This window comes from Phalacrocorax aristotelis, chromosome 1 (genome assembly GCF_949628215.1).
Source record: "Phalacrocorax aristotelis chromosome 1, bGulAri2.1, whole genome shotgun sequence".
NCBI lineage: Eukaryota > Metazoa > Chordata > Aves > Suliformes > Phalacrocoracidae > Phalacrocorax > Phalacrocorax aristotelis.
Genome location: NC_134276.1, coordinates 164,007,588 through 164,024,301, shown reverse-complemented (window position 1 = coordinate 164,024,301; position 16,714 = coordinate 164,007,588). Strand labels below are relative to the sequence as shown.

General features: G+C 41.0%; 1 protein-coding gene across 3 annotated transcripts in view; it reads left to right on the top strand.

Annotated features, from left to right (window-relative positions):
* Positions 1 to 1,974: 1,974 nt before the first annotated feature.
* IFT56 (intraflagellar transport 56) overlaps positions 1,975 to 16,714 on the top strand; it is a 51,933-nt gene continuing 37,193 nt past the window's right edge. The window contains exons 1-4 of one of the 3 annotated variants that reach the window (XM_075078864.1): positions 1,975 to 2,071; positions 2,185 to 2,322; positions 3,327 to 3,419; positions 9,968 to 10,082. In XM_075078864.1, coding sequence (XP_074934965.1) covers positions 2,069 to 2,071; positions 2,185 to 2,322; positions 3,327 to 3,419; positions 9,968 to 10,082 — 349 coding nt within the window. In that variant the 5' untranslated portion in view covers positions 1,975 to 2,068. The remainder of the gene's footprint in view (positions 2,072 to 2,184; positions 2,323 to 3,326; positions 3,420 to 9,967; positions 10,083 to 16,714) is intronic. The other 2 variants (XR_012657992.1, XM_075078855.1) reach the window with 2 other exon arrangements.

The following is a 16,714-nucleotide window of genomic DNA, read 5'->3' as shown; positions in this document are numbered from 1 at the left end:
GTCCCCCTGTCCTTTTCTGCTGGGCAGCTTTCCAGCCACTCTTCCTCAAGCTTGTAGTGTTTGTATAGTAAAAAAACCTCAAATCAAAATCTTGAGTTTTCCTAACTTACTACATAGAACCAGAATATTCTATGACAGTTCTGAAAATTACTGCGAGGTACTTACAACAATTATTATTTTCTTCCAATTTGAAATTAAGTACTTCTGAGCCATTGTTTAAGATCTGAAAGGAAAAAGGCATCTTACAATATTCCTGTCAATCTAGATGTTTTCCTTGATTTCACAGGGTTCTGACAGAGGATACTTTTAAGCCTACTAGCCTGCTGAAATTTTTTTTCTGGTAGATAATAGAAAATCCTAGGCAACCAATAAGAGGACAGATATCTGCATTATACGGATTAGTCTATATATACAATCTTGACAACATAAAAAAACACTTAAAATCAAAACTCTGAAAAGGCAAATAATTTCAGAATTATTTATGGAAAGTTAATTCTCTCCTGACAGAAATAATACCTTACTTAATAAAGAACAGCTATAAAAGGAAACCAAATCACTGGCACACATTCTTTATCACTTTGACTAACTCAAAATTAATTTCTTGCAGAGAAATTCTCTGTGGGAGGGTGGATTATTTGCCTTCCTTCTTTATGGCCTGTGGTATGAAAGCACATTCATAAGCAAGGTACACTGGCATGCTGCTGTTGCACTCCTGTGGTTCCCTCTCTGGGACAGTTGCAAGTTGGGTGTATTGTTCCTGGATCAAGCCCTCCTGAAGTGATTGGATGAAGGCGAACACGGAACTCACGCTTTGAAGAATCAGCATGCAGTTCTCTCCTGCCAGACTATGTTACAGACAATTGCAGCATGACATGATATATTTATTCATACAAAAAAAGCCTCTTTCATTTTTCGTGATGGAGTGCAAAAATTTTTTTCTTCTCAAGGAAGGAAAAACAGTAGAAATACAGATACCTCATTAGTCCTGTCCACGGGCATGTATTTTCTGGCTAGTTGAGTTGTCAGCAGGAGTGTAACGTATTGGTCCTCTGCACTGGAATTGCTAATGGTGCAGTTCAGGCAGCATAAAAATGAAATTTTAGGGGATTCCACCACATGGTGTTCCTCTGTAACTAGGGGAGATCCGTTTCATTCACAGCAAACTGCAATGTCAGAGATGATACAGGAAACAAACTGCTTGAAAATAATCCAGAGTTTGCAAGAGAGATCAGCTACTGCATGCAGTTAAAATGTACACAACCCACGTGCTTAACATTTTATATTATGCTTTCATCTCTATAGTTATAGAAATACAGATGGAGTGGCTATGTTTACCAGGACAGCATAAACCTCTGTGGGACTCCCTCCCCATGAGGCTGTCACAGGAGAGCGATCAACCCATGAAGAGAAGCTCTCTGGTCAATGGAAGAAGCTCTCTGGACCTGACACAGTGAGGGGGGTTGCTCATTATGGCATGCCAAGGAAGAGCGTTTTGGGATTGCACAAGACTTATTATGGGATGTTTAGGCAAAGGACAAAAGGTGGGGAAAGGAAGAAATTAAGCAGGTTTGGGAAGGAACCACTACGGGACACAGGACAAGGGGATAAAAGGGGGCTGTCGATGTGCAAACCAGTTGCTCATCAGTACATTTCTCTGGCCGTGCCCTGTACCTGATCAGCGCAGTGTCTCTCGCCTTCATCTTAAACTCCAATTCTTACCATTTTCCTGGGCGAGGGGACTCTGTGCTGCACGTGTGGGTGTGTGTATGGCGGTCTAAGTGCCGGCAGCTGGAATTAGACCACAAGGCATAGGGCCCTACATGTCCGGGATGCCAGCAACCGCACAGACAGATCGAGGGAGAGGATCGGCCGACCTCCCTCCCTCCCATGGTCGCTACGGAGATCGACGCCCGCCGCAGCGGAGGCGGAACCCTGGGGGGCGGCGCCAGTCGCCAGCCGGCGCCTATTCGCCGCCGCGCTCAGGTCTGCGCTGCCGCCTTCCGCCGTCCTGCGGTTACCCTGGCAACGGCGCCGTCGGCGCAGTGAGGAGCCCGGTCCCCGCGGCAGGATGGTGAGGGGCGGCGGGGTGGGAGGCACGGGGCGGCCGCGGTGCTTCTTTCTCGGGCGGGGGAAGCCCCGCCGAGGTCCCGCTCTCACCTGGCCGCGCTCTGCTCTCTGCCGCAGATGCTCTCCCGGGCCAAGCCGGCTGTGGGGGGTGCCCCGCCGGCAGGAGACAGGCGGAGGAAGAAGGGGAAGAAGGTGCCGCAGCTGGAAGAGCTCCTGGCCCTGAGGGACTTCACCGGTGCCATCGCCTTGCTGGAGGTAACGGTCGCGCCGGGGGCGGAGGCCCCGGCCCGGGGGCGCCGCCGGCACCCTGGCTCTCCCGCTCCCCTCGGGAGGGCGGTAGACAGTGGCCCCGGGCTGGAATGGGCGGACTGGTGTGTCCAAGGGAAGAGAATTCCTTTGATTTAGGTACCTGTGTAGTGAAGACAAAGTCTGCGAGAGAGAAATCAAGTATTCCTTGCTGGCAGCCTGTCCCCTTTATGCATTTGGTCTCCCTTGATGTTTAAGAGGTTTGTGGGATATGCGTTCCCATATCGATCTCAAAGGGGCTTACTCCCTCCTTAACCCTAGGGGTTATTCGAATTTGCAAAACAGCTAAAGGTAAGGCTTCTATCCATTTAAGGTGTCCTTCCTGGCAAAGTTTAGAGACTTGCCTGTTAAGGGTCTGATTCAGCCTTTCTATTTTTCCACTAGATTGAGGCCTCCAGGGGGTGTGTAATTCCCACTTAATCTGTAAAAATTTGGAAATTCCCTATACTACATCTGTAGTAAAATGAGGCCCATATTCAGAGGAGATTCCCTCTGGAATACCAAATCTAGGAATAATTTATTTGAGTAAAACCCTAATTACTTCTTTAGCTTTGTTGGTGAGACAAGGGAAAGCCTCTGGCCAACCTTGAGAATATTTATTGGTATTAGTAGAAACATTTATGCTGATTACATTTAGGTAACTCTGAAGAGTTTATGTGCCAGTATTTCCCAGGAGTTATTCCTTGTCTTACAAGTCCTCCCATAATCTTCTTCTCAGTTTTTGCGTTATTAGCGCAACAGAGAGTACACTTTTCCACTACAATATCTGTTTGGCATGTGAGGGTTGCCTGCTGCTTCCTTCAGAAAAGTGAGAGCAGCTTCACCCCAACAGCATCGACAGCTGTCAAGCCATCCATGATATCAGATAGCCTAATATTACTTTGATTACCTGTGGGGCTTTATGAACTCTGTGGCAGCTGACAAAATTCTTACATCCTTCCTTCTCTACAAAGTTTAAACGGCACGTGGGTGAGCAGGAGGAGGATGCTGACCTTTGGATCGGATACTCTGCCTTTCATTTGGGTGACTACAAGAGAGCACTGGAGGTAAGGTGGGAAAGTTCTGCTCCCTGAGGTTGGAAACTGGGGTGCTGTGGTAAGGCAAAGACAACAGAGAGAAGATGTTCTGTAATAGGGAACAGTTCTGCCAACCAGTTAAGGTACAAATGTATGGTAATAAGACAGATGCTGTGGAAAGCAGTTTGGATTGGGAAAAAAAAAGGGTATTTGCTTATCAAAATAGACCTTTTTTTACAGGTACCTACTGTCTGATTTGACAGGACTGGGGCAATGGACACAAGTTGGAACACAGGAAGTTCTACTTAAATATGAGAAAAAACTTCCCTACTGTGAGGGTGACAGGTAGCAGTGGAACAGGCTGCCCAGAGTGGTTGTGGAGTCTCCCTCCCTGGAGACATTCAAAACCCGCCTGAGGGTGGTCCTGTGCCCCCTGCTCTAGGTGTCCCTGCTCAAGCAGGGGGGTTGGACAAGATGATCTCCAAAGGTCCCTTCCAACCCCTGCCATTCTGTGATTCTGTGATTTAATACTAGGCTCAGTAGCCCGATTTGCCCTTTTAAAAGTCATAGTTCATGTCCTAAACTTTCCATTCCCTTTTTGCAGCTAGCTTTTCACAGGTTTTTTTTCAGGTTTAATTACATCTTTGTCTTCATTATGTAGCTTATCTCTGATATGCATACTTTTTAAATTCTTTCTCTAGAGGTTGATGCCCCTGGCCATTTAATGTACTTTGTTGTTCTTTGTGTTTTCTTGTATTAGGTAGCTCAGTGAAATGAGACATTCTTATTCTCCAAAAGCTTTAAGTCACAAAAAGACATTAATTCTTCAAATACACATAAATCTTTAATATTTAGACCATACGGTGCTGTTGTGTCTCTTTCAGTATATGAGTCCATATGCAACTCCGTCTCCAGCAAAACCCGGTTTGTTGCTAATCAGTTTGTTGCCAGTGTCCCTAGGATCCCTTTATCTTCTCGGTTGTGCTAGCCTATTTCCCTGTAGAAGTCTTAAATTTGCATCTTGCCTTCCCCTGTACCTCCGAGGGCTTGGAATCAGTGTGCACATCAGAACAGAGACTGTTGTGGAGAGCGGTGTGGTGATACGCTCAAGGCTGCATATAAGCTACTGAAGATTTGGAAACAACTCGGTCTGCCTGAGCAGTGTTTGTCTCATTGCTGTATTCCTACAGATGTGAATTGCTGTGTCTGTACAATGCTTTATTGCACTATTCAAGGCTTACTGCTTTTGGTCAAGGTCAGCTGGTGGAGATCTCCATCATAATGTACTGTGAAGTATAGCCGTGCTGTGGAAACTTTTCATGGTCTTTTAACTTGCTTTCCCTGGAAGAAATATTAAAACCAGATTATACTCTGAAGTATTAACAAAAGAAAATAACCATGGAGAAATAGGCTATAGAACAATAATGTTATTTTCCCTCTTAGATAAAATTAGGTGTTTAACTATAGTAATACATGGTCACACGCACAAGATTCATATGTGAGGCAGAAAGAGAATTTCTAAAGCTTACGAGTAAGTTCACAAGGCCCTTGCCTTAAAAAACTGAAGAGCAAATATCCGTTGGAGATGTTAGAAATGCTCAGTGAATCAAACTGACAGTATACATAGAATGTAAAAAAGTAGTATAGAGCATAGTGGTAACTTAATGTTCATGTTTAGAGTTGTTTAGAATGTAACAAGCAGTTTATTTATATCTGGATGTTGGGTGTAATTAGAAGTGAAAGTTTAAAAACAAAAATGTTTGTATAGAAATGAAAAATAGCTTGTATTTTGTTTGAAATAAATTCTGTTATTTGGAATACCTAGTAGGTGCTTTCATAGGCAGCACAGTTTTTAAATTTTTCCTTCAAAGAAAGAGTAACAGATTATTTTTTTTTTTTTAAAGATTAGGTTTTGTATGTGGTGTTTGATTCACCACTAGGTGATGCTGTTGATTCAGGCTTTTAAAAACTGCAACATAGTCGGGTTTTTCCCGTTTTTCTGCCGAGTAGGGACTGTAAAAGGCTTGTATGAGTGGTTTGTGGTTGGTTTGTTTGTATGGCTTTTTCAAGTGAGCGATCACAGGGCCTATTTTTTCAGATTTAAGGCTGATTTTTGGCACAGTGGTGAGTCCTGATAACTTTGTCATTTTGCTGTGGCATGTGGGAAATGAGCCTCTGCATCTTACCTAGTTTCTTTTGGGACAGAACGCTGTCTTGCAATTTCCAGGCTTGTAGTAATCAAGGGAAAGAGTGCTGACTGTAGAGGCTGAATTGCCTTTCAATTATCAGCGTCAAGGTTGAAGCAGAATGCTGTCTCTCATCTGCTATGTTACAGAGGCATTATTGCTGTATTCTCAAGGACAAATTCCTGGATTATCTTTAGTCTCTAGATCTTGGAGCACTCTTTGGGGTGGGCTGAGAGGACTGTAAATAAAATACTATGGGTAGGAGATTCTGCAGGATTCCCCAGAGTGACATTACACATAATCTAAATGATTCACACTCCTAAGTGCCTGCAAGTGACAACATGCCTGTGCCACTATATTCCCAGTCTATGATTTGTATTCCATATACCTGATGATGAGGCTCTTCAGAAACTCTGCTGCTCAATAATCCTTTTACTTGTAACGATACTTTCACAGTGAGCCAGGCATGCTGGTTGCATGACAACTTTTGGAGACACTTGAGAGTTGGGGTGAGGTGGCCATCATCCACTACTGGGAGAAGCAGGGAAAAAATGAAAAACACACAGACCTGTGGCTCCAAGAATATCTTCAGAGAGAATAACAGCAAAATACCTGGCTTATTTGCATGAGAGAATTCCTGACTGTTGGTGTGTCTACAATAACAGAACGTGTATTCTCTAGGTAGAGCTCTAACCTCAGCTTCACTAGGTTACACTTTCCCCTTCTTAGTAGGTAGGTGCCTTTCTCAAAGGATGTATCACTGACACTGGTCTGATGGGATCATCCCTACTGCAGTACACCAATTTACAAATGGTACTGCACTGGATTTCACCCTTCCAGCAGTCATGGCGGCAGTCCCTGCATGGGGAATGTCTTGCTTCCTTCACTCACAAACTGATTTTTACTAACAGTGGGTGGCCAGTGTCTTCCTGACATCATATGGCAAGCAAAACTGCCCTAGCAGGTGGCAACATCTAATTAGTTTTCTGAAGTCTTCCACCTCTGCTATCCCTAGTGGGGGAAAAACCCACCTGTCTTTCTGCCATGGCTTGTTCATAGCACTAATATTGAACTATTCCTGAAAAAATTTGCAACATCACTCGAGGACCAGAATCCAAGCATCAGCCTGATGATTCTGTTTCTGAGCTGCCTGATCTTATAAATTGAAGCAGCCAGGACCTAAGAAAGGAAGGGTTGTAAGACCTATTTGAGATATTGACAATTTAAGAGCGGAATTGGCAAGGGTGGGTGTGCTGCTAGGTTGGGTTCAAGACCTGGTTTCACATTTGCACTTTGCACCCTCTGGCTGGGCTTAGGCACACAGGATGCTGGCGTGGTACAGCTGCCAGACATGGTAATGCCAATTTGGATCATCAGCTGCATGTGAGAGCAAAACACAATCCCTGGGCCAAAGCCTTCAATACATTGTTTCTGTCAAAATATCACAAACTACCAGCCAGGGATTCAAACAGTCTCTGCTGTCTGCCACCTCCCTCCTAGCAGAGAATCAGGAGGCGTTCCACCTCTTCACTGAATGGGACCTCCTGCCTACTCTGGCTCAGCTCAAGATAATTTTGGTCAAACTGAATTATGAAAGGAATAGGGGGATACTAGGGTAATGGCTCATCCATGAGCAATATCTGGTCTTGCTCAAGTACTTCTGTTGTGAAGTGTGAGAATACAAGTACACTCAAGTTCCTAACAGCTGAAGCTAGGAAGTGAAAGATGGATTTTTGGCTCTTGGAAGTTCTCTAGGCTTCTCTCTTTTGACTGTAGCCAGCTTATGATGAGTATCTCCACACCTCCTTTTAGCACTTGTGGGGCAGCCCTATAGGTTGGCTTGTTTATTGGCCCTTCAGGGTCTGTGTTTATGGGTTTGGAGGATCCAGACAAGTAATAAAGGCACTGGGCAGAATCCTGCTGGCCTCACATCAGTAGGTGTCAACAGTTGTCGGCAGTCAGCCTGGCAGCCTGCTTTTGAGGAAAAGTGCACGTCTCATGATAGGGGTGAGAGGTGGAGGAGAGTGAAATAGCAAGAAGTTGTTACGCTGCTGTTTGGCAAAAATATGCCACAAGTTGACTGTTGGGAAAGTTTTTGGAATATTTAGTTTGTTTGGTTTTGTTGGGTTTTTTTGGAGAGCGGGGGGAAGGCTCTTGTGAAGTAGTCTTTGAGAGACTGCTGTTGAATGCCTTTTAGTGAGAAAAGGGGCAACAACGCATAGTCTGGGCTCATGGCCCAGAACTACAGGGTAAGGAGCACTGATAGTCCTCACTTTTATTTACAGTGTTTCCATAGATTCACGTTGGTACTGCTGGAGCACTCTTTATTTATTGCTTGCTTTGAATGGCCAAGCCAGAACATGACTTGTGTTTATGCACTTTGTCTTTTCCAATTAATCTGCTTGAAGCAGTAGCCGAAAGAGACCTTTGGGTGCATTTAATCTGAACGGATTTTGAAAGATTCCAGATGGTCCCAGTAAACAGCAGTGGCCTGTCTCTGAGCTCTGTGACAGGCCTACGTCAAGACTGAACTGGCCTCAGTAGGAAAGGTTGGCCTCTATGTAATTTTTTTTTTTAAATTATTTTTATTTATTTATTTTAAATCATCTTGAAGGACAGCTAGTCCCTGAAGTACTAGCAAGACTGAGCTGGCTTTTAAGGGCATACCCTACCAACATCATCTCTGTTTGGGAATGCAGTTTACTTTCCCTTGGCAACAAGAAAAAAAAATTCTTTGTGCTTGCAAACTGTAAACTTTATTGTTGTCAGCATGTTTCTGTTCTTGGGATATGCTGTCCTTTGGGCGTGGCTTATTTTATCTAGTGCTATGTATATATCTGTGCCTTTCCCCCAGGGGTAAGGAGTCTTCCACCTGTAGTGGCACAATATGGTAAACTATCCCTAGGCAGAGGGAAATTTCATGTGTTTGGAGGAAGAGTACAGAGTCAAGGGGTTGTGCTGCTGGGAGGGATGAGAGGCTTCTGGCAATTGGGAAGCACGTGGATGGCATTCCTTCAGCAGGTCTTGTGAGAGCCTTGTGTGACCCTGCCTGCTTTGCCTAATGCTGCCTGTTGGATGTGGCTGGATGGAGAGCAGGAGCACCAGCAGGAGGCACTTTCACTGGGGTGGTCCTTCCTAGCAATTTAACAGAAACCTGACAGAGGAAGAAAAAAAATAGCACTGAGGTGTCTCTCTGCCTCTGTTTTTAGAACCTATTGTTATGCAGAGCAAAGATGTTTATCTTCAGGAATGTCACTGTTTGGTAGCTCCAAAGTTTTTCTTCATTGAAGAAAGTAGATTGAGAGATTGATGTTAAGTTTTTACTGTTTAACAAATAACAAGAAATGAAGCAGTTTATGTGACAGTATTAAGGGCTATGTAATGAATGTCGATGTGTAAGAAATATCAGAAAACAGCATCTACTGGTTTTCTGTAGCTGTTGGCTATGAGTATTAAAATGGGAAGTGGTGAAGTTAAGCACAGTTTAGTAATATTTACTATAACTAAAGCTTTATCTGTTAGGAACTCTTGAATCTGCCCAATACCAACTTGTAGGCTTGTATTTAATGCAGTGGTCTCCGAACAATTTTGATCATGTGCCCCTAACAGTAAAAAACTTTAGAGCACTCTCCCCCAATATATATACATACATACATTTTATAAATTTATATATATGTACTACTGTACTAGTACATTGTGTAATTATAAAACACAAAAATAGAAATTAAAAAAGGATAAGATAAAGACAAAATAAACACTATTTTAAAAATATTTTAGTTATTAATGGCACCAAAAAGAATTTTCTTCCTGCACCCAATGGTATTGTCTTGCACAACCACTGGGGTGTGCACATCCCACTTTGGAGACCACTGTTTTATTCTGTACTAAGACACTACCTACAGGTTTATAAAAGCATGTTTAATGCTTGCTCCAGTAAGTATTCACAAAGAGATTTCACTGGTGTTTATGAGTCCCAGGCTTTGACTGGAGGGGAAGTTAGGAAAAGATGGGGAAAAGTTGGTTATGTTGATGCCTTTATAACTTAAATATATTTATCTTTTATAAAGGCAAATAATAATATATTAATAATAATATAATTTTCTTTATATTTGTAACTTTGCTGTTGACAGAATTCATGCTCCTACAGTGAAGATTCATAGCACTGCTTGTCCATGTTGTATGTTCTATTGCTGTAAACAAAAAAGAGCTAGGGACATACCTTAGGTTAAAATGCAATAGTTTCATTGTAAGAACGGTAATGAACTTGAGAATAAGTTATTTGATCTCAATAATTTAATGATATGTTGTAAAACAGTGGAAGAAAGAATGATATTCAATACAAGTCTGTGCTATTACACATTTTTAAAAAATCAACCCTCTCTTCTGTTATAGGAATATGAGGCCTTAACCAAACAACCAGCTTGCAATCCAGATGTTTGGGTGAACCTTGCCTGTACGTACTTCTTTCTGGGGATGTATACGCAAGCTGAACAAGCAGCCTTGAAAGGTGAGATGTGTATCTCTGATGGAAAGGACTATTTGTTGACTTGAACACTTAAGTGATTTCTTGAGAAAGTATTCAATGCCTTTTTTATAGAAATACAAAATACTTTTGAGCAAAGCTTTTTTGTTTTTGTTTTGTGGGGTTTTTTGTTTTCATTTAGCAAGAGTGTTATGATGCAGTAAAAAATACCTTGGGCAGGTTGGAGCAGCTGGAACGGAAAGAAGCATCTAGAAAATAATTTCTCTTATTAATTTCTAAATACAAACCTCAGCACATGCTCCCAGCAACAAAAAGTTACTTTTCTTTTGACTGATTTTATGTATCTGGACCAGTGTAGGTGAAGCTAATTAGGCTGCTGAAATTGTCAAAAAATAAGCATCACCCTGGTGTGGACAAGGACTCTATTTACATAGTTTGAGTGACTTAGCTGGTGCTCTTGTTGCCTGTTAAGTCAGATATTAGGTATCTGATTGTTCAAGGTGTGGAGTTTACTGCAGTCACATTGTTACAGTTCTTTAATCCCAGCATGCATGGGGTCATTTAAAGGAGAGGAAAGGGTATTACATTCCAAGGCAATTTTTACTGCCTAAAAATGTTTCTGCAGTTTAATTTTGCTACCCATCACTTTCTATTTATCTTAGTGATTTATATTGTTTCCCATAACCATAGTATCTCAGTGCTTGCTAAGTAGAATTAATAATAGTGATGTTCTCAGTCAACTTCTGACTCTTGCCTTTTTAGGATAAAACTCTTACTGAAGTATGGGTTTTCTCTTTTCTTTCTTTCTTTCTTTAGTCTTCTTGTCCTAGGCTGAAAATAATTGTGTACTCTCTGCTACTGTGGAGGAATGCCTTCAGAAAGGACAGTTTTGTAGTCTATTTTAGAAATAATTAGATTCTTCTGTCCCTTTAAAATCTTCTAAAAGATCACGCTGAGCTCGAATCCCACAACTGGAAATGTTTTTTTTCCAACTAAAAAGTTTGATGCAGAGCTTTCTTCTGTATTGTTCAAGAAGTGTGTAAATTTCTAATAGTCACAGATAAAAGTAAAATCTTTAATGTACCACAAGTTTGATCTTTGGAGGCTACAATCAAGGATTTGAACTGGAATCTAAAAATAATTGGGCAATAGAGCCTGAGAAGTCGCTTTGACCTAAACCATGCAGGAAGCAAATGGCTGCATCCTCTACCGGTTGGAGACATTGTCATCAGCTTCACATCATGTGAATTACAGTAATCCATTCTAGAGATGACAGATACACAGCTGGGCATGCACCTTTATTAACTGTGAGCTTGAAGTGAGGGAAGGTTAATTTTTTTGTGCCCCTTCAAATTAGTTCGTAGTGGCATGGTGAGTGGCAGGGTAGGGGGTGTGGTTAGTGGTACTCGGTGCCGGAGGAAGGAGCAGGAACATTAAGAAAGGAATGCAAGACGTAGGGAGAGTAGCTGAGGGAGGGAACAGAGAATAACTGAGTGCTCACGCTAGTAATATCAGTTCCCAATTTTATGTAATTGTTTAAGAAGGACAGCATGCCAGTTCTTATAGCGAGGTGGTAAACCTTTCTTGTGAGTACTGTAGTACCGATTTCTGGCTACTTGAGCTTGGTGGGGAGGCAGTCACAGGTGAAGATTTGTAACACTTGTCCTTTCTCCACTGAAGGCTTCTAAGTGTTGTATATTCCCCTTTCCACTCCTGTCGCTTCCATCGTTCTTACATTGAGGTTGAACCATTTTATTTTCACTCAAGACAGATCCTCTTTTAGTTTTTTTTAACATCTTAATATTGCATCATCTTGTGATCTCTTCTGTGGTTTTGCAAAGATCCTGAAGAAGCAAAATATTTCATTTGATATAGCAACAACAGGTGAAGTCTCTAGAATAACACCATTTAAGCAGTACTGCCTTGAGTACTGCTGAAAAAACGATAGTGTTAGTGTTGAGCTGCTTACCATTGCTATTTTGGGATTATTTTGCATGAATTCTTGCATACTGCTTGCTGTTTATTGTTGCAGTTATGCTAAGCCCCTGAAAATAGCATAGTGCTAAAACGAATGAGAGAGAAATAATTTATTTTCAGCTATAATTCTAAACTTCTACAGTGATGGAATGTGTGAAAGGCAACATAAATGTCACTTAGCTTTCTGGAATAGATTTTCCACACAAACATGTAAATCTAGAAATCTAATAGTTGTTTTTTCTTGCCATGTACTGTCGCTATTGCTTAAGAAAATTATTGTTAACTATCTGGGCAAAAATATGCAGGATACTTAAAAATTAGGAAATTAGCGTTAAGAGCCATGAGGTAATTACTGCATTTCCTACAAGATATATAGTCCACAGTCTCTTGTGCAGCAAGGTTTTATGTTTGTTTTGTAATAAATTTGAAGTGTTCTCTTAGCTTGTCGTTACTTAATTAAAACTTCATGGTACATTCTCTCAGGGAAGAATAAATCTGTATATCAAAAGTCATATAAACCAAAATTACTGCAAATATAACCTAAAAAGCAGAGCAAAAAGGCAATCAGGGAAGATCCTTCTTTGAGGGTTTTTCATTACAGTTGTACTTCATCTCCTCTATGCTTTCTTCCAAATTTCTTTCCGATATTTTTGGCTTCTCCTTTTTCCCTGCCCTCCCATTACAGTACAGTTACTAATGTTTGTGGATCTGAGGTGAGGGTAGGGTTACTTCAAGTCAGCTACTGTTGTTTCATAGTCATCCCATAGTGAAGCTGCCAAGTGATGCTTTGTGTACTCCTTTCACATCTGTGCCCTCATACATGGGTTGAACATATGTTTTCCATTCATCTAGTCTTGGGAGAATGAGGCTGAAAGTCATCTTGGTTTAATACATAATAATAATAAATTACTGTTTTTTCAATTATAAAACCAAATAATCTTATGTTGCATTCCCAGTTCCTGTGCCTTGCACAGGACAAGGACTAGGAACTCAGCCTGGCAGGCTTACACGGTGAATCTGGCAACTGATCCTAATGTTTAGAAGCCTGCATAGTGGTCTCAGAAGCCATTGGCTAGTACTGCATTATGAAAAACACAAGAACTAACAGTGTTCTTTTAAACCACAAAATGTGCACATAAGTGGGGCTACAGTTAAATCTGTCATGAAAAACAGTCTTTTTAGGATAAACGGAATTTCACAATTAAATACAAGATTCATGTACAGACAGGGTTGTGTTGCTGAACCAGTCATTAAAGTTCTTTTTTTGTTTTGTTTTTCTTTTTTTCTGCCTTCTAATTTTTGATGGGCAGAGCTTTGTAATTACTTTACTTCTTCACAACTCTGCATGTGTCAGATCTGAATGTGGTTTAACTGAACAGAGATACTTCTCATTTCACAGCCTACACTGGCAGGAGCAATACTGTACAAAAGCAGAACAGAGATGGGTTAGTAAGAACAATGACATTTTCCAAACCAGTTTTGCTTTTGCGCATACTGATGTTTGCCAGGTGTCAGATAGTTGTCACCAGTGAAAACATGCAGTTACAAGCAGGCATGGAAAAGTTGCTGCGTTTTCTTTTTCTTTAGACTGCACCTTTACCTACATGCAAAATTATCTGCTTTCTGTTTGTACGGTATTTCTTGAGAACAGTAGTTCATTATCCTTGAATCTTAGCTGTGGTTTTGAACTAGCAGAGCTTGATATATGGAACTTTGAAAGTGCACAAGTGAAAATATCAATTTAGACATGTTTACACTTTAAAACCTACTAACCGAATTTTCTTGTTTTGCTTTTTAAAATATAGTGAAAGCTACAGAACAGGAGTAATTGATAGGTTTTTTTTGCTTCAATGATCTTTAAGTTACTGTGCTTAGGCATGACTGAAATTAAATGCGTATATGTTGCAAGTAACTGAACGTAGCTGACCTGGCTTTTAAGTATTTTGGGAATGGGAAAATTTCAGTGAATGTCCTCTGTAAATTTTGTTCAAGAAAATTCTGAACAGTTGAGCTATTCAAGTGTGTGTAAGCGTGAACCTCACTGTTGGACCATGTTTTTTCCATACCCTTGCATTTTCCCTCCACCAGTGAGACTGTGGTTCTGAGGCACAGAGGGCTTCATTCAGCTACTGTATTCAGGTGAGCAGGGTGTTGTTTCTCAGGGACAGGAGAGTAAGATTTCCTCTGGTCATATTTTCTGCGCTGTCAGGCCAGGGCCCTCGCAGCGTTGTTCTATTCCTACCAGCTCCTGCTATGTATGTTTAAGATGTGTTCTATGTCTGTTAATGTGTCAAGTGCTGCTATAGCATACACATTATGTCTGCTAGATAGGATTTTTTAATGCTTGATGCACGACCAGTGCTGTCTCTTATGAGAGGGCACAAATGTCAGATTGTCCATGACTGTATCTCATCATATTCTTACTGCCTGTGGCAGCAACATGAAACCCACCAAGGGTCTGAGCTGCCATTTGTAGTGAGCTTAACTTTTTATTTAATAATTAGTGAAGATAACTGCCTTCACTCTTCTTGTAATCGTTTATTATATTTTAACAAATACTTCACTATGTGCCTGTTCAGTGTCAGCACATAAAAATATACGGAACACTTTAAGATCAATGTCAGCTATGACTTTAGTGCCTGGAACACCAGCACTGATCGTGACAAAAATTCTAGCGTAGGAATATAAGTGTGTTTCCTAGCTACCTCAGTGATGCCTTCAGCACAAGGCCAATACTAGACCTCGAGCAGGATCTAGTTTATTGCCATGCAGCATTGTCATCATGTTTGTTATGATCCCTGGATTGCTTAGTACCGATCATCATGAAAAAGTAGGACAGAAAAAGAAGATTGTGCTTCCTTGTGGCATTAGTAGATCAGTGACAATGAAATTCAGTAGCAGCAGAGATTAATAGAAGAACAAGCCTAATATCCTAAAAATCATTATCTCTGGTAAGGCAGTTGTATCACTTCCTGCTCCAGTGATTAACAACAGCTTTATCCAATATTCATAACCAGATTCTTTCTGGAAACTAATCTGATCTTGTTCATATGTTTTCTTGTCTTGCTCAAAAAAATGCATTTGGAACTGGGAGAAAAGAAACTGCTGATAATGAATATTTCCCGTGATTCTGCCTATTGTACTGATAGGACTATATTTTGGGGGTTTTGCCCCTCTCCTTCTCTGGCTGACATTAAGTAAAAGTGTCTTAAAGAATATCAGATGGATAGTATCCTATGATATCTTAGGAGGCAGGACATTTTTTTTCTCCCTCTGTATATCCATGCACACCATCAGAACTCAGCTTTCATCTTTTGCCTGTTTTTAGGTGTAAAATAACATGGACTAACCCTCCAGCTTTTGCCAAGAAGTAAATAATAATTTTGATCTCAGATCAGATGCCAGGTTTGCGAGGGCAGCACTGCAGTCATTGGTTGACCAGTGAAACAAGAATTCCTCGGTTTAGATTCTTGAGGGAGTAGTGCTTGCAAGTCACAATTTTCACAGTGAAATTAATGCTAAAACTACCCATAGTACTGTGATTATACAATATGTTATTTTCAGTGTAAATCCCACAATCTGTCCTGCTCATATTTTTGGAGTCTTTGATGACCAAACGGTTTGAATTGTGAAGGGTGGTTGTGGTTGGCTTAAGTTTCGCACAAAAGCACATGTGGGGTCCATGTGCAACCCTTCTAAACTTTGATATTAAAACCTATCAATTAATGCTGGAGCACATGTGGACTTACCACAGTATCATTGCTGACAACATTTTGAAGAACATGTGTTTAAATTAAGGTACTCTAACTTTGTAACTCAGTGGATGAAATAATTTCTAGAATGTACTATCGTGTCAGTTATACTACTGCTGCTGCTTATACAATATTAATTGTAGAACAGAAAACCTTTCCACTCTTTAATAATTAGGCTAGTGAGAATTCCCACATATATCCTAGACTGAAGACTATTTAGCTTCTTAACAGCTTGATGCCCTGTTAGTAATACCTCGCAAGATGTTGTGGTTTTGTGAGAACTCTCTCATACTGCCTTCGCCGTTTGAGACCCCCGTTCTAGCAGTTCTTTAAAGATACAATTCACTGTGCTCTTTTTCTAGGAACGTGGTTAAATAACACAGCTTGGGAAGAAGAAAAGGGGAGAAATTATTGCTGTGCCTATCAGAATTAGGTGGACAGCCTTACACTGCCAACCTGACAAGAATGGCCTGGGTTTTGGCATTGCTCACTGTGTTACAAGATTTTCTTACTATGTGGAGAAAGAGTAAGAAGTCTGGAAATATATCCCTAAATTTCTTTAAAAAAAAAGCAATCTAACTTATTACTAGAAAATTCCATCTTAGAGGCAGGGAGGGAAGAGGTTTTGGTGGTTTGAGCCCTCTTTCATGGTTTAGGATGTCAGAAGAATTATAGCCTCGTGTTACAGGCCATTGCTTTGCTAACTCTGCACTTTTGTGGCCTCATAAACACAGTAAGTAATTCTGCTTTTTGTAAAGATTCCATGTACATCCTTTCTGTGGAACATAGGTTGCCAGCTGGTTGGTCTGAGCAAGAATGAGAGTGCTCATTAACTGAGTAGGCTAAAGAAAATACAGGAAACAAGGGAAGGCTTTTTGGAAGGTTGCTGGCAAAAGAAATTAATAGCTCTGTTGGACGAGGACCTTT